The 25576-nt window shown below is 42.3% G+C and overlaps 1 protein-coding gene across 5 annotated transcripts in view; it reads left to right on the forward strand.

Annotated features, from left to right (window-relative positions):
- Positions 1–25576, forward strand: part of NCOA7 (nuclear receptor coactivator 7) — a 254603-nt gene that overhangs the window by 26942 nt on the left and 202085 nt on the right. For 4 of the 5 annotated variants that reach the window (XM_073627200.1, XM_073627204.1, XM_073627205.1 and 1 more), the window contains exon 2: positions 23636–23769. In XM_073627200.1, the coding sequence (XP_073483301.1) occupies positions 23720–23769 (50 nt within the window). In that variant the 5' untranslated portion in view covers positions 23636–23719. Of the gene's footprint in view, positions 1–23536; positions 23770–25576 lie in introns of those variants that run through there. The other variant, XM_073627202.1, reaches the window with a different exon arrangement.

The raw sequence follows: 25576 nt of genomic DNA on the forward strand, positions 1-25576 counted from the left end.
GCAAATTGTTGCACAAAAAGTTTTCTTTAGCAAATTGTGGTTTGGTTTCTTTTTGTTATTTATGGTTGTATAGTGGTCAATTATAACAAAGATCCGATGGTGCTCCACAGTGGGAAAAGAGGGGCAAAAGATATATGGTTGGTTGATCAGACCTTCACCCGCCCCAGCCACCTCCTGCTATCTCATTCCTAGCCTCCTTTATTGAAATTTACCTTTTTTTTCCCCCTAATCTTTGTTTATTGAAAAGAAGGTAACTGCATAGGGGAAAATCCATATGTACAGAAATGATCTCATTGTATACCTAGACATCATCTGTTTGGTAGTGGAACAATTAAACAACCAGTGTTTTCTTCGTTGTCTTTCACCCATTGAAGTCTTATTTACACACGCTGAGAGGTAACCATTTCCACAAGAGTTAAATCTGAGTTCCTCCAAATGTCCCATGATTTGTTAAAGAGGAACTTCACTGCATCTGAGCACCACAAACCAAAAACATTATTTCATTTTTAATCTCCAAAGCAAACTCAGCCACCCACCCACCCATGTCCCCATGCTTTATTTTGCTCAGAAATCATGTTGAAAAACACCCCTAACATTTCTGCCATGGCCATCTTGAGTAGGGGCAGATGATTCATGTAGTATTTACTTCCCTGGGATCCATCTGCTCTTAGCTCAGGCATGTACGCAGGAGGGTGGGCATAGGTGAGAAAACCCCTTCTCCCCTCCTGAAGACTCCTGAGATGTATGACATCATTTGCCTAGACATGGAAAACGAGGAAGTAACTGAAGAAATGTAAAACAAAACAGTTTAAAACAAGTAAACATGATATACTTGCCTATCTATTTACTAATGCTAGCAGCATATGGATTGAAAATAGACAGTGTTGCCTGAGAGAGTGAAGTTTCACTTTAAATGTGTTCCTACTAATAGTATATCTATCTATCTATCTATCTATCTATCTATCTATCTATCTATCTATCTATCTACAGTATTTCACAAAAGTGAGTACACCCCTCACATTTTTGTAAATCTTTTCTTCTATCTTTTCTTCTATCTTGTCATGTGACAGCACTGAAGAAATGACACTTTGCTACAATATAAAGTAGTGAATGTACAGCTTGTATAACAGTGTAAATTTGCTGTCCCCTCAAAATAACTCAACACACAGCCAATAATGTCTAAACTGCTGGCAACAAAAGAGAGTACACCCCTAAGTGAAAATGTCCAAATTGGGCCCAAAGCACTGCCTTAACCCACTTGGGCACGGAGTTCACCACGAGCTTCACAGTTTGTCACTGGAGTCCTCTTCCACTCCTCCATGACGACATCACCTTCCGTTTGAGGATGCCCCACAGATGCTCAATAAGTTTTTGGTCTGGAGACATGCTTGGCCAGTCCATTACCTTTACCCTCAGCTTCTTTAGCAAGGCAGTGGTCGTTTTGGAGGTGTGTTTGGGGTCGTTATGTTGGAATACTGCCTTGCGGCCCAGTCTCCGAAGGGATGGGATCATGCTCTGCTTCAGTATGTCACAGTACATGTTGGCATTCATGGTTCCCTCAATGAACTGTAGCTCCCCAGTGCCGGCAGCACTCATGCAGCCCCAGACCATGACACTCCCACCACCATGCTTGACTGTAGGCAAGACACACTTGTCTTTGTACTCCTCACCTGGTTGCCACCACACACGCTTGACACCATTTGAACCAAATAAGCTTATCTTGATCTCATCAGACCACAGGACATGGTTCTAGTAATCCATGTCCTTAATCTGCTTGTCTTCAGCAAACTGTTTGTGGGCTTTCTTGTGCATCACCTTTAGAAGAGGCTTCCTTCTGGCACGACAGCCCTGCAGACCAATTTGATGCAGCGTGTGGCGTATGGTCTGAGCACTGACAGGCTGATCCCCCACCCCTTCAACCTCTGCAGCAATGCTGGCAGCACTCATACGTATATTTTCAAAAGACAACCTCTGAATATGACGCTGAGGCCTGTTCTGAGTGGAACCTATCCTGTTAAACCGCTGTATGGTCTTGGCCAGCCTGCTGCAGCTCAGTTTCAGGGTCTTGGCAATCTTCTTATAGCCTAGGTTACCTCTGATCTGTCACATTTAACCCTGGAAAAATAAACGCAATCTATTACAACGAGAAACACACAGTCCTTTTCAATTTTTCTTTTGAACCTGAATGGACACAGAGGTAGGCAGGTATAAACGCACACAAATCTATTTACATCCGGACTCCCTAGACCTACTGTAATATAATCACACAGATAGGTTGTACTTGATGGACTTATGTCTTTTTCAACCTCATCTACTATGTAACTATGTAACATGGAGCTTTCAAACGGGTCTGCATGGAAAACTCAAACGGAGCTAAATGGAATGCATGGGTGAAAGCTTCTTAAAGGGGAGTGGTTTGGGGGTGGTAAAAATGCAGCTCAGCTGTGTGTTTATATGAACACCCAAACACAAGTGTAAAGTAGCATCTCGCTGTGTGCTTGTGATTATCATCATTATGTTGATCACAGCACAGCAGGTGCACTATCGCTCTGTCACAGTGTCACATTGCTGTTGGGTGCTGACTTTGTTAACTCATGGCTGTACTGTGTGTTACAGACTATAACAGCACAGCCATAACAGTGTCAGCATCCAACAGCCATGTGACACAGAGAGAGTCATAGAGCACCTGCTGTGATCAACATATTGATGATGATGATCGAAAGCACACAGCAGGAAGTCTGGGGATTGCACCTTCCAGAGTAGCCTGTGTAAAGTGTCACTGTATGTGCATAGGACGGCTCGCCTGTGTACCACCGTCAGAAGTACTCCTGCTGCGCTCTCATCCACTTCAGTGATCAGTCTCTCCCTCAGGCTGCAGCACCGACATTTACTGAGGGAGGGATCGGCTCCACAATAGAATATATTCTCTAATAGTATATACAGTATATCTCTTCTAATAGTATATACAGTATATCTCCTCTAATAGAATATACAGTATATCCCCTCTAATAGTATATACAGTATATCCCCTCTAATAGTATATACAGTATATCTCTTCTAATAGTATATACAGTATATCTCCTCTAATAGAATATACAGTATATCCCCTCTAATAGTATATACAGTATATCCCCTCTAATAGTATATACAGTATATCTCCTCTAATAGTTTATACAGTATATCTCCTCTAATAGTATATATAGTATATCTCCTAATAATAGTATATACAGTATATCTTCTCTAATAGTATATACAGTATATCTCTTCTAATAGTATATCTCCTCTAATAGTATATACAGTATATCTCCTCTAATAGTATATACAGTATATCTCTTCTGTCTGTTATTCTCAGAGTGGATTAGAGATTTTACTCTCTAACCATATAGTTGGTCATTTATATTTACCACTGCATATAGATGTTTAAGAATAAATTGCCTTTTTTTAAACTTTACATATTAACTAAATTATACACCACACTTATTTTAAGGTTATTAATTGATTAATCGAAACAATAATCGGCCAACTAATAGATTATGAAAATAATCATTGGTTGCAGCCCTAGCTGCAAGGTGTGTTACTGTGTATACGTCATGCTGCATCTTCAGTGAGCCACCACCTGCCTTTTCCTGGTATTTGCAGCTGCCCCACTGATGATGCACGCGTGTTGTCAGAGGGCTGGCTGTAAGAGCCCAGAAGAAAAAGCCAGCTCCCAATAACATCACAGATGAACATGATGGTATGGGACTTGATGTGCAAACCCAGTGAGGCAGATTCCTGTAGTACACCACTTGATTGCTGGGTGAGTGAGTATGTTTTTTGTGGATTACCCAGCAAAAAAGCTAAAGGGGGGGGGGGGGGGGCAAAATTAAGTTCTTCTTTAATGACTGGTCCACATTTTGTACTGTCCAGTAGACTTTTTACTATTGCATACAAGAGGGATATGGGGAGGAACCCTCTTTATATTTCTACAAAGCTGGGTCAGAAGCCACTGAAGGAATGGCTTTAATGCATACGGTGTATTGCAGTATCTTATTTTACACCACAACCTAGAAACAGTGTTTCATGAACTGTTCTGTTACCTTTCTTCATGACCTCTCTTCTTTCTATCCATGTATAGGCACCTACCAATCAACTTCTGGACAGCCACCCAGTTGGATAAATGCTGCTCAATCAGCACCGCCAGCTATAGCCAGCTTCACTGATCAGTGTGTTCTGATGGTGGGTAAGCCGCCGCCCCCCCCCCCCCCCCCCCCCCGCCATCAGAACACAATAGCTCAGTGGGAATGATTGTCTTGATCCACCTCAAGTGTGTGAATCGGGCCAGCTTAACCACTTCAATACCGGGCACTTCCCCCCTTTCTGCCCAGACAAATTTTCAGCTATCTGCGCTATTGCATTTTGAATGACAATTGCACGGTCATTCAACACTGTACCCAAAGAAATAAGGTTTTTGTCATTTTTTTCCCCACAAATAGAGCTTTCTTTTGGTGCCATTTGATCACCATTGGGGTTTTTATTTTTTGCGCTACAAATAAAAAAAAAAAAAGAACATTTTGAAAAAAGAACCCTTTTTTTGTTTCTGTTATAAAACGTTGTAAATACATAAGTTTTCTCCTTCACTGATGAGGCTGCACTGACGGGCACTGATGAGGCAGTACTGATTGGCACTGATGAGGTGGCACTGATGATGGGACACTTATATGCAGCACTGATAGGTGGAACTGATATGCAGCACTGATGGGCACTGATAGGTGGCACTGATGGGCACTCATAGGCAGCACTGATGGGCACTGATAAGTGGCACTGGTGGGTACTGATGGGTGACACTGGTGGGCACTGTAAGGTAGCACTGATCAGGAGGCACTGGCAGGCATCACTGATGGGCACTGAGTGCCATCCCTATTGGGCATTGGTTGGTATCCCTGGTGGTCCTGGGTGGGCATCCTGGGGGGGGGCGCACTGACAATCAGCACAGACCCTCCTGTCGGGAGAGCAGCCGATTGTCTCTCCTCTACTCGCGTCTGTCAGTGTGAGTGGAGGAAAAGCCGATAAACGGCTCTTCCTATTTACACTGTGATCAGCTGTCTTTGGACACAGCTGATCACGTGGTAAAGAGCCTACGTCTGATCTTGGTAAAAAGCCTACGTCAGAGGCTTTTTACCAAGATCAGAGATGCGTTGTGTCAGACACACCACACCAACGATCACCGTGCTGCATGCCCCTGCGTGCACGCGCTGCCTTGTTATCCTGCTGGACGTCATATGACACCCAGTCAGGATAACTGAACCACTTCCCGACCGTCATTCATACCGGGCGGGAAATGGTTAAAGGAGAAGTACAGCCAAAGCAGTGGATCACAGGAGTGCATTTTGTACTTCTGTGACCTGTTTTCAGCAGACAGCGGGCTGAAGTCTGCTCTCCGCAGATGTCACAGAGCCGGTCCACGCTTGGGCAAGACCGCTGATCCCTGGACCATGCCAGCCCCTGAGAGGCTGAGCCGGCTGCTCCGCCCCCCTCCATAGCTCAGCGCTCCAGTGAGCGTGGGGGGAATTGGGCAGAGCAGAGCAGGGCCAGTACAAGGGGTGGGCAGAAGCAATTTATTGTAGGAAGGGGGGCACAGCGCTGGCAGGCAGTGTGATGTTAAACTTTTTGGGCAAGTGACTATCACCGACTGCCTCTACAACATTGCAGAGCTGCGCCTGCTTGCAGAGATGTGCAGAGGCGTACTAAGTTGGGGGCGGGCCGCCCCGAGTACCACACAACACACTGGGGGGGTGTCAGGGTGGCCCGCCCCCGCGATTGAAGTGGTGGCAGCGCCGCGGGTTTAGGCAGTGGCGCAGTGACAGGCACAGGCAGAGAGAGGCGATCTATATTGTGATGTGAGGGGGAGGGGTGTGGGGGGGGGCGCAGGGTGACACCGCTGCACCTACCATCCCCTCCTCTCACGGCCGCAGGCTGTCTGTCCGTGCGATCCCAGATGTCACACAGGCACAGCCAACCAGAGTGAAGCCGCCTCCCCCTCCTCTCTGTTTATGTGTAAACAGGGGGAGGGGATCCGCTGAGGTACCGAATGGGGGGAGTCTGCACACTGTACTGAATGGGGGGCTACACTGAATGGGGGGGCTACACTGAATGGGAGGGGCTACACTGAATGGGGGGCTACTCTAAAAGGGGTGTCTGCACTGAACGGGGGGCTACACTGAAGGGGGCGTCTGCACTGAATGGGGGGCTACACTGAATGGGGGGCTACACTGAATGGGGGCTACACTGAAGGGGGGTCTGCACTGAACGGGGGGGCTACACTGAACAGGGGGCTACACTGAATGGGGGCATCTGCACTGAATGGGGGGGCTATACTGAATGGGGGGGCTATACTGAATGGGGGGGCTATACAGAATGGGGGGCTACACTGAATGGGGAGGCTACACTGAATGGGGGACTACACTGAATGGGGGGCTACACTGAAAGAGGGTGTCTGCACTGAACGGGGGGCTACACTGAAGGGGGCGTCTGCACTGAACGGGGGGCTACACTGAATGGGGGGGCTACACCTAACAGGGGCTACACTGAAGGGGGGTCTGCACTGAACAGGGGTACGCTGAACAGGGGGCTACACTGAATGGGGGTGGCTGCACTAAACAGGGGGCTACACTGAAGGGGGGTCTGCACTGAACGGGGGGCTATACTGAATGGGGGGCTACACTGAACAGGGGGCTACACTGAATGGGGGCATCTGCACTGAACGGGGGGCTACACTGAATGGGGGGCTACACTGAAGGGGGGTCTGCACTGAACAGGGGGGCTATACTGAAGGGGGCGTCTGCACTGAAGGGGGGTCTGTGTAACATGCAGGGGGTCCAGAGCTGCAGGGTGATGTGTAATGTAAAGGGGTCCAGAGATGCAAGGTGCTGTGTAATGTAAAGGGGCCCAGGGGTGCAGGGGGATGTGTAATGTAAAGGGGCCCAGAGGTGCAGGGTGCTGTGTAATGTAAAGGGGCCCAGAGGTGCAGGGGGCTGTGTAATGTAAAGTAGTGCAGGGGGCTGTGTAATGCAAAGGGGTCAGTGCGGGGGATCGCTGGACTCCAGGTTAGCAGGACTGGGAGGGATGGGGAGGGGGTTCAATGTAAGTTCACCTTACAGATTTTCTGTAAAGTGAACTTACAATTTATCCATTTGCCAACCCGCCGCAGTACATATACTGCGACAGGGCTGCAGCTACACTATTGTATTGTTGTATTGTTTTAAGTGTTTTCTGGTTTTGAAAGGACACTGACTCTTTCTTCATCCGGGGGGGGGGGGGGGGATTGGGGGGGCTGGGGCGCAGTTTGCCATCTTCGCCCTGGGCACCAGATGGCCTTGTCCCAGCACTGGAGCAGAGAGCTGGTAATTGAGAGTATGATGTTCTGACACGGGCATCCTTTTTATTGTTAATGTGCCACTTTTACTGACTCAGTCCTGTTGTGACAAATTCATAAGGAAACACTGCCCTATCTGTAATAGCAACAAGAAAAGTTAAAGTAAATAAGACTTAATAAAGTATTTGTGTTTTTATCAAGAAAAGTTACAAATGTAATAACGTGTTTCAGTGATTAATGTGCTCAGGGATGTCACATTGTGTTGTTATATAAATGCCCAAAAAAACATTTATATTGCTTCATTTCCTCTTGTGTGTCATTGTTATAAAGTAAATAAGGAAATGTTACATTATTTCTGTAGCTCTACTAAAGTCCAACACCTGCCAAATCTTTTTTTGTTTAGTTTTGGATAGTAGGGAAAAGGAGATAAAGCCTTTGTTTGTTTGTTTTTATTACTGTCTGTTTCCTAATTGGGTCAAAGACAGTAACTTGTTAGGGGTCTATTTATAAATGTATTATTCCACAATAAAAAAAAAAAAAAAAAAACAGGATTCACACATTTTACTAATAAGATTCAATTAAAAAATGTTTGAATCCTATATAAAAACAGCAGAAATTCTAATCTTTCCTCCTTGTACTCTATATAAAAATAGATAAAATAAATTGGGCTGCAGGATTTAAAATGACTATGAACATTCAATCATGTGCCTATTCTGGACATGCAATAAAATCACTTTAAACTAAACCATCACTGCCCTCCATAGTTATAGGCATTGTGGGGAAATTTGTCATCAAAATTTACAACAGAGACACTAAATTTGAATCTCCCATCCCTTTTTTTTCTCTGTCAGTCACAAAGGTCAGCCATGGCTTGTTTTAGAAAATTAAGTCAAAGTTCACCTTTTACATAAACTGACCAATGCAGATAAGGAGCTGCAGTAGGTTTCCTTTTACTAAAACTGGAATGTACAAGATCTGGTGCAGTTGTGCATGGTAGTCAATCGGCTTCTAACTTCAGTTTGTTCAGTTAAGCTTTGATAAACAAAAACTGGAAGCTAGCTGGTTTCTATGCAGAGTTCCACCAGATTTTGCATTCTCCAGTTTTATTAAAGTGTTATTAAACCCAGAACCCTATATTCACTATATCTGGTCTCCCACGGTACACAGAACATGGAAATGCAATTATTTTATTAAATATAAACAGAAAAATACCTTTTCTCATCAGCAGTATATAGCAGTCTTAGGACTTCTATCAGTGTCGGGTTAAAGCTTGTAGGATGAGTTTTCATTCTACTCTGACTGTCCTATGAGGCCGCAGGATCCTGACCCTCAGTTTGGACAATACTGATTGGTCCTCTGCTGATCACATGCACCCCCACCCCCCCAAAAAAATGCCCCAGTGCTCTGTAATGTCAGGAGATGGATTAGGGACAGTGGAAGAAGGGGAGGATAAGAGAAGACAAGATCAAACAGCCTTTATACACAATGCGGAGGAATAACCCCTTAGATTCCACAGTGAGTATAACAAGTATACCTAACTCATATAAAGACTGATTTTACTGTTGTGGGTTTAGTAACACTTTAAATCAATCCCACTGTGTCATTTGTAAAAACATAGGTTTTTTTCTGTACCTATGAAATCTGGTTCAAATATTCAATGTTTACATCCCTATACCCTGGCTTATTTTGGGGACACGGGCTACAACAAAATGGCCACCAAGGCGCCTTCTTTGAGGACAGCTAAAGGGATTATCACATTTGTTGTCCTCAAAGAAGTGGGTGCAGCAGCCCAAGGAGACCAGGACCACAGTAACCTGCCCCAGCTGTGAGTGCAGGAGGAGATCATGAAAGAGCTGTTCCGTGATCTCCTCTGTGAGTAATAAAACCGGAAGCAAAGAGCATTTAGTGACTTCTGGTTTCAGTTCATTCATTTTTTGGCTACTGTAGCCAGGGAAGCAGCTAAACAAGCACAATCTCCTGCTTGATTAGCTGCAGTGGAGGGAAGGGAAACAATGGATGTCTAATAGACCCCTGACATCCCCATAAAGAGGACCTGTCACCTGCCCAAGCTATCATATAGCAATAACTTAAAATAATAAAAAGCTTAAAAAAATAAAAAATAAATAAAAAAAAATGTGATAAAATAGATACAAATAATAAAAAAAATCAAAGCACCCCTGTTTCCCCATAAGGCTTGCACATGTATGTAAACAGAGATTGTGCCACACATTTGAAGTATCACAGTGAACACTGAAGTGAGAGAAAAAATTCTAGGTCTTTAAATCATGTTAACTCTAAATTGATAACATGTAAAGGCGTATAAAGCAGCACCTATGAAAAATGTTAGTTACCACAGTTTTTTGCCATTTCACCAGCATGCACAATTTTGAGTCTTGACATGTTTGGTAATATATACTTAATGCAACCTCATCTTTTTTATTTTACCAAAAAAATGGGTACTATATCATGTTTGTGTGTATTAAAATTAATTTTGGTGTATTTTTTTCTTAAAAATATGTGCTTGAAAAACAGTTGTGCATATAACAAATGATTAGAAATTGCAATGGCTACCGTTTTATGTTACATGGTTTCTGCTTTCAGAAAATATATAATTGTTTGGGGTTCTAAGTATTTTTGTAGCAAAAAAATTGCGATTTTAACATGTGTATGGGAAAATTAAAGAGTTCCCCTGGACACAAAGTGGTTAATGCCCCCTTGATTTATGGTCTGCTGTACTTCCATTTCAGATTTTCAAGTAGATTCATTAGAAGCCACCAATGTCATTTGGCCAAAGTGGTTAATGCCCCCTGATTCTATGGTCTTCTGTACTTCCATTTCAGATTTTCAGGAAGATTAATTAGAAGCCACCAATGTCATTTGGCCAAAGTGGTTATTGCCCCCTGGTTCTATGGTCTGCTGTACTTCCTTTTCAGATTTTCAGGAAGATTAATTAGAAGCCACCAATGTCATTTGGCCAAAGTGGTTATTGCCCCCTTGTTCTATGGTCTGCTGTACTTCCTTTTCAGATTTTCAAGAAGATTCATTTGAAGCCACCAATGTCATTTAACCAATGTCATTTAGCCAAAGCTTGTTAATGCCCCCTGGTTCTATGGTCTGCTGTACTTCCATTTCAGATTTTCAAGAAGATTCATTAGAAGCCACCAATGTCATTTGGCCTGAAAGTACAGCAGACTATAGAACCAAGGGGCATTAACCATTTGTGTCTAGGGGAACTCTTTAATTTTTCATACACATTTTTAAATCACAATTCTTAGGTAGCACAAGTCTGCATTATTAAATCAGATTTATGTGTTGTGAAAGTATCAGGTAGTGAGAAACATTAGCTTTCCTCCTATTATAAGGAAAATAAGTAAAAAATGTTGAACTCCCATTTAATAGGGAAATTCTATGTTTGTTGTACTCATTTAGAATGACCAGCTAACAATCATTAACACTGAAATAAATTATTTACCTTTTGGCCCCTTGCACACAAGTAATCTAGCGCCTGTGCATGCAGTCCTTGTGTTTTAATGTGTCCTGGAGGCACAGGTGCTTTGTCCAGCCACGTTGTCTGGAGGCTTTCAACATCTGTGGCATACCTGCATTCCATGCATTCGTCCCTGAACATATAGGGCCCTAAACATGATTATTCAGGATTTATATAGCACCAACAGTTTGCACAGCACTGTACAACATGAGGGCAGACAGTACAGTTACAGTACAATTCAGTACAGGAGGAATGAGAGGGCCTTGCTCGTTAAAGCTTACAATCTAGGAGATCACTTGGTACAGCGTTCAGCATGCTATAGACTTTGAGTAAGCATCTGAGCTGGATGGAGCTTGACCGACCACGCGCTGTGGACCTTATCTGTGAGCCAAGGGTTTACAGTTGCACTGGCCTGAGTGTTCAGGTAGGTGGAGAAGTAATTGGTCAGTTTTGCCTATGGCAGCCAGTTGGGTTTTGCCTGAAACCTGATTTTGGGTAATAAGGGCAGCGCCTTATTTATGCTTTCCTTCAGTTTTGATGTGAGGCACACTGTTTTTGTATATACACTAGTACTTGGTACAACAGAATATTGTTTTACTTGCTGTGAAATGGTAAATACGTGTTCAGTGTATTTCCCTGTGTAGAAGAAATGGATAAAAATAGCCTTCTTTTGGCATAAACAGACTAAACGTTAGTTCTCACTTCATTTGCATAGAACACAATACTCTGTGTGCCAGTGGTTCATTATTAGATGTTTGAGGTTTTCAAATGTTTTAGGAAATACAATGAATCGTACATCACATGTAATATTTTGAGCTTTCTCATGTGTTGCTTATAGAAACATTAACCATATTAACTTAGAATTTTGTATTGTTTATATATTTTATGAACAGTGGCTTTCATTGTATGAGAAAAGTAAAAATTATGGGGATATATATTAAACAACTCAAAGAAAGGAACAATGGAAATGATATCCATAGCAACTAAATAGGTTCTTTTTCAGCACTGAAACAATAGAACTTGGGTGTTTAGGGTGATGCTTTAAAGCAGCGGTCTCCAAACTGCGGCCCATGGGCTAGATGTGGCTCTTTGCTAACCTTTATCTGGCCCTTGGGGCACTATTCCTCCCACTGATATGAAGCACTATTCTTCCCACTGACACCAACAGTAGGGCACTATTCCTCCCACTGATACCAACAATGGGGCACTGTTCCTCCCACTGATACCAACAATGGGGCACTATTCCTCCCACTTATACAAACAATGGGGCACTATTCCTCCCACTGATATCAACAATGGGGTACTATTCCTCCCACTGTTACAAAGCACTATTCTTCCCATTGACACCAACAGTGGGGCACTATTCCTCCCATTAATACCAATGATGAGGCTCTATTCCTGCCACTGACACCAATAATGGGGTACTATTCCTCCCATTGATACCAATAATGGACATTATTTCTCCCACTAATTCTGATAATAGGGTACTATTCCTCCCACTGATATTAACAATGGAGCACTATTCCTTGCACTGATGCCAACAGTGGGCACTATCCCTCCCACTAATACCAATGATGTTGCGCTTTTCCTCCCACGAATACCAACGATGGGGCACTATTCCTAGTAGAGAGAGTGTATCACCGCTCCAGGTGGGTCAGATCAAGGTAAAAGGTATCTCCTTCAGTCTAGAAGTCCAGGTGCTGGCAATGCTATGGCAGTTAGACATCAAAGAAATTCTGGACAGCCGCACTCCAAAAATATTTGCCTTTATTCAATCAGGTGTCATCCAAAATACAGGTCACAGCAAAATGGAACAAAGCTAACAGAGCTTTGTTCCATTTTGCTGTGACCTGTATTTTGGATGACACCTTATTGAATAAAGGCAAATATTTTTGGAATGCGGCTGTCCAGAATTTCTTTGATGTCTAAGGGGCACTATTCCTCCCTTTGATACCAACGATGGGGCACCAGATTTTGCATTCTCCAGCTTTAGTAAATCACCCCCTTTGAGAGAGGTGTAAAGAGAGAAACCTGTGCCATGGCAGTGGGTTACTAATTGTCCCAGCGTTCCTCCAAATGAGGAACACAATCTGCCTTGCTTCCTATATTGAGAGAAGTCCTCACACGTTTCCCCCAAGTGGAAGCCCATGGAAAACAGTTCCTGTTTACACCCTGATTCTGGAAAGCTCCAATTAAGAAAATCCTTTTCCCAGTTCAAAGGGAATATGAGGGTGTAACGTAATATACCCTGCACTTTACTACAACACTACTTATTGGCTAACTAAATAGTTATTTAATTAAATAATTAGTTAGTTAAGTAATCAGCCACAGAACCTGTGTAATTAATATGTGTTCGGTTTTAAAGGGATGAGGTGGCAACCCTAAGTACACTGCTCTTGTTCATCTTGGAAGCAAGCAAGAGAAGGTGGTTACATTCCTAATTGGATGACAGCAGCAAAAAATAAAAAAATAAAGAATGTGGATATTTAGAGGTGGCTGAGAGAACTAGAAGGTACTTTTTGAGTTAAGAAAACATACTTTTTTTAACCACTTATGCAAATTTGCTGCTACAGGGTGGCCAGTCTATGCAGAATCACGCATATATACGTGATTCTGCACTTCCGGGCAGGGGGGATGTCGCTTCTGCTGTAAATAGTCACAGCAGAAACTGATCAGCGGGTACTGGCCAATGGATGTCCACTGGCACCCGCTGATGGTCGAGGAGAGAGGCTGGACTGAGCTCTGCCGATGTAGACATTGCAGGACTCTGTCCTTAGTAAAAGCACCACACAAAGTACACAAAAACACTGACTAGCCACACATTTAACCCTTTGATCACCCTAGATGTTTAACCCCTTCCCAGCCAATGTCATTAGTACAGTGACATTGTATATTTTTAGCACTGTTTTAGTGTCTCTGGTTCCCACAAAGTGTCAGTTGGTGTCAGATTGTCCACCACAATATCGCAGTCCTGCTTTAAGTCGCTGATCTTCACCATTACTAATATATATATATATATAATTCCAGTATATATTCCATAGTTTGTAGACACTATAACCTTTGCGCAAACCAATCAATATATACACTTATTGAGATTTTTACACCAAAAATATGTAGCAGAATATATATTGGTCTAAATTTATGAAGAAATTAGATTTTTGTAATTCTTTTTATTAGATATGTTTTATATCAGAAATTAAAAAATATTGTCTTTTTTTTTTTTTCAAAATTTTTTTGGTTTATAACGCAAAAAAATAAAAATTGCAGTGGTGGTCAAAAACCACCAAAAGAAAGCTCTATTTATGGCAAAAAAAATAACTTACATTTTATTTGGGTACAGCGTTGCATGACTATGCAATTTTCAGTTAACATCAGTTGAGTAACGCAGTGCTGTATCTCAAAAAATGGCCTGGTCATGAAGGGGAGTAAATCTTCCGGAGGTCAAGTGGTTAAATCTCAGTTTAGTGTCAATTTAATTCCATTATCCCAGTGTAATGCTCCGTACACACGGTCGGACTTTGTTCGGACATTCCGACAACAAAATCCTAGGATTTTTTCCGACGGATGTTTGCTCAAACTCGTCTTGCATACACATGGTTACACAAAGTTGTCGGAAAATCCGGTCGTTCTGAACGCGGTGACGTAAAACACGTACGTCGGGACTATAAACGGGGCAGTGGCCAATAGCTTTCATCTCTTTATTTATTCTGAGCATGCGTGGCACTTTGTCCGTCGGATTTGTGTACACACGATCGGAATTTCCGACAACGGATTTTGTTGTCGGAAAATTTTATCTCCTGCTCTCCAACTTTGTGTGTCAGAAAATCCGATGGAAAATGTCCGATGGAGCCCACACACAGTCGGAATTTCCGACAACACGCTCCGATCGGACATTTTCCATCGGAAAATCCGACCGTGTGTACGGCGCATTACTATGTATGGTAAGTCTTCATGATGTTCTCTACAAAGTCAGTTAGAGTGCAGGAATGATGGTAAATGTGCATCAGCAACAATGTTTTGAAGGCAATCTTGAGCAGAATACTCAAATTAGTTCAATATAATTGCGTTAACTACAAAGTTAATTTTAGCAGAATTTAATCCATGGTCAATATCTGTAAAATAAAAACATTCAATGGGGAGAAGAAAATCTAATATGCAAGCCTTGCTGAGTAAGTAAGATAAGTCGAACCAGCCTGACTGTATAAATCAGCTAAAATCTAGAGGTCTGATAATGTTAAAAACCATTGCGCACAACCAAGGGATATCATAATAAAAAGGTAAAAGGGCTAATGTTGACCGGAGTTTGATAAACAAGGTTCAGCTTTGACAAGGCTTCCAAAAATAAACATTGGACAAAAGAAGTCCTCAGACAAATCCTTTTTATAAAGGTCACTTGCACTTAGTATGTTTGATATTAGTTTTGAGAAAACTTATTAGGAGAGTCTGTGTGTAAATGTATGCATACAATTGTGAGGATGCAGTTCAGTGATTTTTCCTTTTGCTGCTTCTTTTGCTTCTACGTGTCAGAAGTTTGTGTCAATCTTATTGACTTAGCTATCACCACACCAATCTTTATGCTCTTCCAGTGGATATTGACTTTAAAGTAGGGCAGAGGTAGGGGAGCATGGCCAACGTGAGTATCAGCAAGTGGGTTTTTGTTTTTTTCAGTGCCACAAATGGGTAAGCTGGCAGTGTCACTTTTAAGAGAATTGAACACAGTGGGTCAGCAAAACAACCGGGCAACCAGCGTTTTATGCCGTGTACACACGGGCGGACTTTTCGACCGGACTAGTCCGATGGACTTCCCACGGACTTTTGACGGACTTCCCACGGACTTTTTAACGAACGGACTTGCCTACACATAATCACACCAAAATCGTACGTGATGACGTTCACCGGACTAAAATAAGGAAGTGCGGCACAGTGGTGTAGTGGGTAGCACTCTCGCCTAGCAGTAAGAAGGGTTGCTGGTTCGAATCCCAACCACGACACTACCTGCCTGGAGTTTGCATGTTCTCCCTGTGTCTGCGTGGGTTTCCTCTGGGTACTCCGGTTTCCTCCCACACTCCAAAGACATGCTGGTAGGTTAATTGGATCCTGTCTAAATTGTCCCTAGTATGTATGAATGTGAGTTAGGGACCTTAGATTGTAAGCTTCTTGAGGGTGTAGGGACTGATGTGAATATACAATGTATATGTAAAGCACTGCGTAAATTGACGACGATATATAAGTACCTGAAATAAATAAGAAAATAAAAAATAAGTTTATAGCCAGTAGCCAATAGCTGCCCTAGCGTCGGTTTTTTGTCAGTCGGACTAGCATACAGACGAGCGGATTTCTGGGTCCGACGGAGTTACGACGTAAAGATTTGAAGCATGTTCCAAATCTAAAGTCCGTCAGATTTGCGACTGGAAAAGTCTGCTGAAGGTCCGATGAAGCCCACACACGATTGGATTGTCCGCCGGATTTGGTCCGTCGGCGTCCGTCGGACCAGTCCGGTGGAAAAGTCCGACCGTGTGTACGCTGCATGAGAAGGCATTCCAGCAAAGTAGTGGCAGGGCCTCACACTGTCACTATGTGTGTGTATATATATATATATATATATATATATATATATATATATATATATATATATATATAAATAAGTGATAAAGGTGGGCTGTGACCCAATGGAAACATCAGTGACTTAAGCCTTTTGGATCAAACTTGAAACATATGTAATCTCTAACAGTGACCTTCTCTTATTTGCTTGCCTTTGGTCTGTTAAATATACCATTGAAAGCATTTTGTTATATGTGTTCATGTAAAAATACTTGTTGCTCCTGCCAGAAATCTTGTAAGCTAATAACATTCAACTTCCTATACATAACCCAAAAATAATATTATTCTGCCAATGAAAATGCATTTTACCCGTATTCACCCCAATATCAAACTTTTATCAAGATCTTCTATGTTTTAAAGTAACTAAAAACTGCGGATCAGAGGGGACTCACCATAAACCGTTTGTCCTTGGGCTTATTATAATGTTTACAGTTCAACTCACTAAACACACACAGCTCAGTAAACCTCATATGACTTAAATAAAAAAAACAGTACACTTGGTTCAGTTGTGTTGTTAGGTAGCATTCATGTGTTTTTTTTATGAGTTCACAGCTTCCATATACAGTATATCATACGTTGTTTGCTTATATATCTACCCTACAAATATGGCAAGCCTACAGAACATGCCCACAACTTTGAAGATTTTTTTTTTATTGCGAAGCAAACAACAAATAGGACAAAATAACAGAAAATGTCAATGTGCATAACTATTCACCCCCCTAAAGTCAATACTTTGTAGAGCCACCTTTTGCGGCTATCACAGCTCCAAGTCACTTTGGATAAGTCTCTATGAGCTTGCCACATCTTACCACTGGGATTTCTGCCCATTCCTCCTTGCAAAACTGCTCCAGCTCCTTCAAGTTGGATGGTTTGCGCTTCTGAACAGCAATTTTTAAGTCTGACCACAGATTTTCTATTGGAGGTATGGGCTTTGACTAGGCCATTTCAACACATGTACATGTTTCCCCTTAAACCACTCAAGTGTTGCTTTAGCAGTGTGTTTGGGGTCATTGTCTTGTTGGAAGGTGAACCTCCGTCCTAGCCTCAAATTGCACACAGAGTAGGTTTTGCCCAAGAATATCCCTGTATTTAGCACCATCCATCTTTCCCTCATCTCTGACCAGTTTCCCAGTCCAGACTGCTGAAAAACATCCCCACAGCATGATGCTGCCACCACCATGTTTCACTGTGGGGATGGTGTTCTTTGGGTGATGTGATGTGTTGGGTTTGAGCCAGACATAGCGTTTTCTTTGATGACCAAAAAGTTCAATTTTAGTCTCATCAGACCAGAGCACCTTCCTCCATACATTTTGGGAGTCTCCCACATGCCTTTTCGCAAACTCAAAACGTGCCATTTTGTTTTTTTGCTGAAAGTAATGGCTTTCTTCTGGCCACTCTGCCATAAAACCCAACTCTATGGAGCGTACGGCTTATTGTCATCCTATGTACAGATACTCCAGTCTCTGCTGCGGAATTCTGCAGCTCCTCCAGGGTTACCTTAGGTCTCTGTGCTGCCTCTCTGATTAATGCCCTCCTTGCCCGGTCCGTGAGTTTTTGTGTGCGGCCGTCTCTTGGCAGGTTTGCTGTTGTACCATGTTCTTTCCATTTGGTTATGATAGATTTGATGGTGCTCCTAGGGATCATCAAAGATCTGGATATTTTTTATAACCTAACCCTGACTTGTACTTCTCAACAACATTGTCCCTTACTTGTTTGGAGAGTTCCTTGGTCTTCATGGCAGTGTTTGGTTAGTGGTGCCTCTTGCTTAGGTGTTACAGCCTCTGGGGCCTTTCAAAAAGGTGTGTATGTAATGACAGATCATGTGACACTTAGATTACACACAGGTGCACATAATTTCACTAATTATGTGACTTCTATAGGTAATTGGTTGCACCAGAGCTTTTTATGGGCTTCATAACAAAGGGGGTGAATACATACGCACATGTCAATTATCAGTTTTTTATTTCTGAAAAATAGTTTTATGTATATATTTTTCTAATTTTACTTCACCTACTTAGACTATTGTGTTCTGATCCATCACATATAATTCAGATTAAAAAAACATTGAACTAAAGGCTGTAATGTAACAAAATAGGTAACAGGCCAAGGGGGGTGAATACTTTTGCAAGGTACTGTATGATAAACAGCAGTGCTAAAGAAAGAAAGCAGTCAATTATTCAACATGTCAAGTGCATAAACAATATAAAACACCAATCAAAAAAGTAACAAAGTGACTTAACACCATCTGAAAAATAATATTAATAATAAAATAAAGTCCAAATTAGTATATAAAGTCCTTGTGTATCATAAAAAACAAGATGTATTGTCTTCCAATAATTGGTCTGTGATGATCAAGTAATGACCCTGAAAATCTCCACACCACACCATGTGATAAACGTGCCACCATTGGGTTCAGACTCACCGGAAACATTTGCCACACATTTTCATGTTTGGCAAAATGAGCATTATACTCCTCTGGGTTGTAGAAAGAAGCCTCAGTAAACAGCTGTGAATCACAGGTCACTCATATGTAGGAGAAAAAGAAGAGCTCCGAGTGCGATATGTATTAACACCGGTTAATTTATTAAAAACAAATCCTTCATACTCACATTTTTGCCAGTATAAAAACACATGTACAAATTGGAAACTGGCACATCGCAATCCTGGTGGACACAACGTCATATTCCTAGTATTTCACCCGACCGTTGTAACCCCGCCGCAACGTCGCTTCCGGTTTCCGGGTCACCTCCGGTTGCCTTACAACCATGTCCCAACGCGTTTTATCATTACGACTCTTCCAGGGATTTTACATTGAAATTGGTGTAAACTCCTATTAATCCCAAAGTGCATGAAGTATGCTGCCAGATTGACCCCACTTTAACCATGCAAAATCTCACGTAATAAAGACACTGGGAAAGATGTATGCACCCCAGTGGAAACATGCAGCAACATGTATAGCCAATGTTTGTACCAGAGAACAAACACTATAGTTAACACTTGCTTTTGAGATGCAGTAAAAACATGTGGTTGAGTCATGTTTTTACCACCCCTCAACTGTTCCCCCTTAAGCTGCAAAGGCAGCAGACGTGGTGTACATGCCATGGCTGCAATGCTTTGGCACAGCAAAAATGATCCGTCATCACGTTTGGCAGGCAGTATTTTCCACAGAATAGGACCTATTAACCAGTTGCGGACTACCCCACGCAGAAATACTGCTGCAGGGCAGCCGCTCTGCTCTGGATCACGTATCTGATACATGATCCGGCTTTTACAGTAGGGGGCGCGCACATGCTGGCCAATGAGTTATGGCAGGGACCTGCTGATCGGCAGAGCGGAAACAACACAGAGCTCCGGCCATGACAGTGCAAAGCAGGGATTAAAAATTGGCGCATCCCTTAGTAAAATCACCGCACAGTAAACACTTTACACTTGTTAGGCACACAGTTAACTCTTTGATTTCCCCTAGATGTTAACCCCTTCCCAGCCAGTGTCATAAATACAGTGTTAGTGTATATTATTAGCACTAATCACTGTATTAGTGTCACTGGTGTTGTCAGTGTCAGTTCCCACAAAGTGTCAGTTAGTACGATGTGAAATCTGACACTATCACAGTCCCGCTATAAGTCGCTGATCGCCACCATTACTAGTATATTAAAAAAAATTCAAGTATTCAATTCAAATATATGAAGGTTTGTAGACGCTATAACTTTCACCCAAACCAATCAATAAATGCTTAGGGTCCTTTCACACGGGCGTCCCGCCCAGCGGACTCTGCTTTGCTCAGCGAGGGATCGATCTGCTGATCCCCGCTGAGCAGGAGGATGACGGGTCCAACTCTGCTCACTGTGCAGGGACAGACCTGTCAGAGTCCCACTCTCTATGGGGAGATCTGATGAAAACGGACCGCCTGTTTGTTTTCATCCGATCCTATACAATCCCATCCACCAGCCGTATTGAAAACAGGGTCACCATCCATCTGGATTTCACGAACAGGATCGGATCGGACATGTCACCGCTGACATCTGCCACTCCATAGAGGTAAATGGAGCGTCCAATCAGGTCCGCCTGAAAAACTGACAGGCGGACCTGATTGGAAAGCTCGTGTGAAAGGGGCCTTATTGGGATTTTTTTTACCAAAAATATGTAACAGAATACATTTTAATGTAAATATTTGATGAAATTAGATTTTTAAACGATGTTAATTGGATAAGTTTTATAGCAGAAAGTAAAACATATTGGTGTTTCTTCAAAATTTGTGGCCTTTTTTCGTTTATATAATACAAAATAAAAAACACAGTGGTGAAGAAATATGACCAAAAGAAAGCTCTATTTGTGTGAAAAAAAAATTATATACATTTTGTTTGGGTACAGTGTTGCATGACCGCACAATTGTCAGTTGAAGTAGCACAGTGCTGAATAGCAATAAATGACCTGGTCATGAAGGGGGTAAAATCTTCTGGAGCTGAAGTGGTTCAACTAAATGTGGCCAAGCCGCAACCACATGCAATGCACATGGTCACAGAACAGTTGTGTGAGTGTTTAGGCTGCAAAACTGGTGGCCCTCCAGCTGTTGCGAAACTACAAGTCCCATGAGGCATTGCAAGGCTGACAGTTACAAGCATGACTCCCACAGGCAGAGGCATGATATGGGACTTGTAGTTCCACAATAGCTGGAGGGCCACCAGTTTGAGACCCCTGGTTTAGGGGTTAAAACAGGCAGTGAAGATGCAACATAATGTCTTCCCCCTACCTAAAAAATGCCCTCCTTTGAAAAAGCGATCCAATGGCGGAAGTAAATGAGCCCTTATAGTGCAATGGTAAATATGGATTGGCATTAATGTGGTCCAAATACACCCATCCAAGCTTTGATATTTAAAATATATATACAATATTATAGTTATTTCAGAAAGACAAGGTGTGTACAGAAATGTCATATAATGTATATGTGTCAAGTTTGCCCCTCCTTGGGCATCACATTTCCTTTACTTGGTGAGGGGGATTTACTAACACTGGAGCACACAGAATCTGGTGCAGCTGTGCATAGTAGCCAATCTGCTTTTAACTTCAGTTTGTTCAATTAAGCATTGCCAATAAAACCTGGAAGTTGATTGGTTACTATGCATAGCTGCATCAGATATGGTGTGTGCACCAGTTTTAGTAAATGTGTTCCAAACATAGTAAAAAAAACAAATGGAACTCTATCATAGATTCCCATCTCATTTAGCCTGGATAAAAATGGCACAGAACTAAATTTCACAAACATAATCCTGATTGTCGGCTATGTTCTGCTCCATATGTATGCATTATCAGTTGTCATCAGAGTTGCCTTACCATTCGGCATCAATGCTGGCAACAGTACAGAAGGAGCAACAGAGCGATCATTCTCAATCTGAATAGTCTTAAGTGCTTTCTGCTGACTGTTATTGGTTGCTATTATTCCCAACCATCTTTAATGTCTACAGAACATCACCCCCTATGGTTTTGAGATGAGAAGAAGGGTATGTGTTCTGTAGTCCTGCCCTAGGAAAACAACACTGCTCCTCTATAGATACAGTCAGGGCCTCTGATAAGGCAGTACAGCCAGTCCTCCTGGGAGAAGCCGGAAGAGTTGCAGTGGGAGCCACAAGAATTAGCAATAAGACAGTACAGACATTGCTCCTGCTCAGCAGGTGCCCAGGGCCCATTAGTTCAAAAGAGGGGCCCAGGCACTTGCTGAGCAGGAGCGATGTCTGTACTGTCTTATTGCTAATTCTTGTGGCTCCCACTGCAACTCTTCCGGCTTCTCCCCCCCCCTTTTTTTTCCTCCGGCTGCGCTACAGGGGGATTGGTAGCTGCTGAGGGCACACAGGGAAATTTTCAAGGATGGAGAGCGGGGAGTGTGCGGTAAATATGTCCTATTTACCAACCTTTTCCTTTTTGAATGAATACAGTGAGCGATTGGCACCGATCACTCACTGTGTCTATGCAACACTGAAGCATAGTAGACTGTGCTTCAGTTTGTGAATGAACTGGAAGCCTGAGAGCACTGAATATTCACTGTTCATTGCAGCAGAGGCTATCTGTTTAGTCCCTTGATATTTTATGAAAGGCCCCCCAACATGGCTGCAAGAAAAATAAAAGGGGGAGGCTCTTTTAAGTAGACTGTATGTGGACCCATGATTTCTAACAGCAGCCGGATACAGTACAGTAAGTGAGCGTTGTCACCTTGGGACAGTAAGAGTATTATTTGGATTTTTTTTATTTAAAAAAATAATGTATTTTACTTTACTGCCGCTTTAAGGCCTTGTATCAAAATATTATAAATTATTAGTGAATCTGAAATATGAACTGACAGTCTGTTTCACATGTCAAACAATACAAATTTCAGTTGCATGTTTTTAGGTCAAAACAAAATAAATGTCGCCTAGACCTGGTGGTGGTAAGTTGATTAAGCCATTCTTATTCAAATACATAGTTACATAGTTACATAGTTAGTCAGGTTGAAAAAAGACACAAGTCCATCTAGTTCAACCATAAAACAAATAAACAATATCATACAATCCCATATACACAATCCTATCCTATACCCACAGTTGATCCAGAGGAAGGTGAACCCCCCCCCCCCAAAAAAAAAAAGCAGGATGCAATTTGCTACAGCAAGGGAAAACATTCCTTCCTGATCCCAGAGAGGCAATCGGATTTTCCCTGGATAAACTTTACGTATAAATGTTAGTACCCAGTTATATTATGTACATTTAGGAAGGAATCCAGGCCTTTCTTAAAGCAATCTACTGAGCTGGCCAGAACCACTTCTGGAGGGAGTCTATTCCACATTTTCACAGCTCTTACTGTGAAGAAACCTTTCCGTATTTGGAGATGAAATCTCTTTTCCTCTAGACGTAAAGAGTGCCCCCTTGTCCTCTGTGTTGACCATAAAGTGAATAACTCAACACCAAGTTCACTATATGGAGCACTTATGTATTTATACATGGTGATCATATCCCCCCTTACCTACAATAATAAAACAATGTCTGTTTTCCACGTGTTTGTTTTTCACGACACAGGTTTATTTTTCTGTTGGCACATTTCCTGTGCCATGTGATCAGGGTAAAGTTTATAACTCCTTCTGTCAAGGGATACAGTTCATGTCTGATTGTACTGGAAACAGGTTGTCTGCTCCCTGACTTTAATTGATATTTGTATTGTTACGGCAGGAGGAACCCTAGTGGACATGATGCATTAACAACGAGTCGCTCTCCTGGCTCAGGAACTTGTCGGAGCTTCTCACGGTTTTTATAATGGACAGCAAAGAAGAAAAGAAAGAGAGAAGACAAGGCTACTTTGCAAGGTCAGTTATTTTAAATTGATCAAGGCGCTTTTACAATTTATGTACAGAGCTGACTCAGTATTTAGACCATGTACTTCGTCTGGCAAAATGCCCAAAACATGGGTGTATCCTGCGGCAAGTCAAGCAGATAAAATAACAGGGCTTTCCTTTAGTAAATACTGCTAAACGGTTTTCTTTTTTAAGTCAGACAGATGAAAGGGTCATTATACTGTAGTTTTATTGTACTCAAACAGCTGATGGCTTGTAGAGTGTCCCTTCATCAATAAATCAAGGGGAAAATAATGTGTTTGGAATGCTTTGCTTGACCCCCATAGGTCAGTCCCACCTAAAGCTGAAATTTCCGCTGAGTTTGATCCCTCACTGGCTTATTTGGGGAATTTTGGGGTTGAGATATCTGCACTAAAAGCCTGTGACATGATTGTACAATTGACAAGCCAAGCCATAGTGTCACTGGCTACCTGCTGTACACTTTACTGTATACTACATAACTAATGGATCTACCTGTGAGAGCATGTCATGTTGGTAATAGAATTGTGGGACAGAGGCAGAAACTGCCAGGGAAAGATCTTGGCATTAGAGTCTTTGAGAGATATACAATATAGATATATTTGGAGACATAAATGTTGATTTACAAAAGGCAAATCGGCTGCACTCTTTGGAAGGGTAGTTGCACTTTGTAACGGATTTTGCCCAAGGGCTTAGTGAATGAGGTGATGCTCTGCTGACTTCCATCATCCAATCATGTGCAAGCAAAAATGCTGTTTTGTGATTGGTTATGCTTTACAAAGTGAAACTTCACCGCATTTACTAAGCTCTGGGGCAGATTCCTTTTCAAAGCGTAACGTCTCTTGAAGAGTGAGCAGCTTATTTGCCTTTAGTAAATCAACTTCATTGAGTAGTCAGGAACATATTCCTGTACATATTCCTCATTTTATCTTAAACAGCTGCTTTAGATCCTTTTCACACGATGTGGACTCTGATTAGATCAGCAGGAGATCTGTCCACTGATCCCTGCTGATGAGAGCAGAATGGGCTGATGACAGCTGCGTATTTGCTCATTTTCTGCAGAGCAGACATAGGCCAAGTCTGCTCTGCGGACCTGCAGGGGTAAACGGATTCCGCTGTTCATTTACACCCAACTGCCTTCCCATCTGATCTGCCTAGACAGAGGCAGATGGATTCCCTTCCTTTTAATTTTTTAACGGACCAGATTGGATTGGAGGTAGGTGGGTGTAAACAGACACAAGTCCATTTACACCCGTCGGTCCATAGAGGTGAATGTAGGGTCCAATTAGGTCTGCGTGAAAAACTGACAGGTGGACCTGATTGGACCCTTCGTGTGAAAGTGTCCTAAGAGTTTTAATGTTTAACAGAAACAAGCATAAATCATAAAAAAAATGTAGCCAAGTGTTTGATGGATGTTTCTAGCTGATCATGATCAGTCCAAGATAAGGTCAATAAATGGGTTGTGTGCTCAAGTGATACATTTTCACTGATAGATTCTACCAATTGCGATCGAAAGGTGAGGATGCAGTGTGTGATATAACACAGATGATCCACCTAAAATTTCAAACGGGTGGTGGATGTAGACTAATAAGGGCAATCTTGTCAAAAACTGATAGTGTACATTTTCAGCGGGTGCCAGCAAACTGAATTCTGCACTGTCCTTACATCTTCATGGGTCTCTGGTACCTTACATCTTTCTATTAACTTTCTGAGGTTCTCCTACATACTGTGGACCATTTAAAGGGGCAGTCTGATTATCTATGTTGGACTTTAGGTTTATGTTAACCTATGAAAACCTTGG

Source organism: Aquarana catesbeiana, linkage group LG04 (assembly GCF_042186555.1).
Source record: "Aquarana catesbeiana isolate 2022-GZ linkage group LG04, ASM4218655v1, whole genome shotgun sequence".
Lineage (NCBI taxonomy): Eukaryota > Metazoa > Chordata > Amphibia > Anura > Ranidae > Aquarana > Aquarana catesbeiana.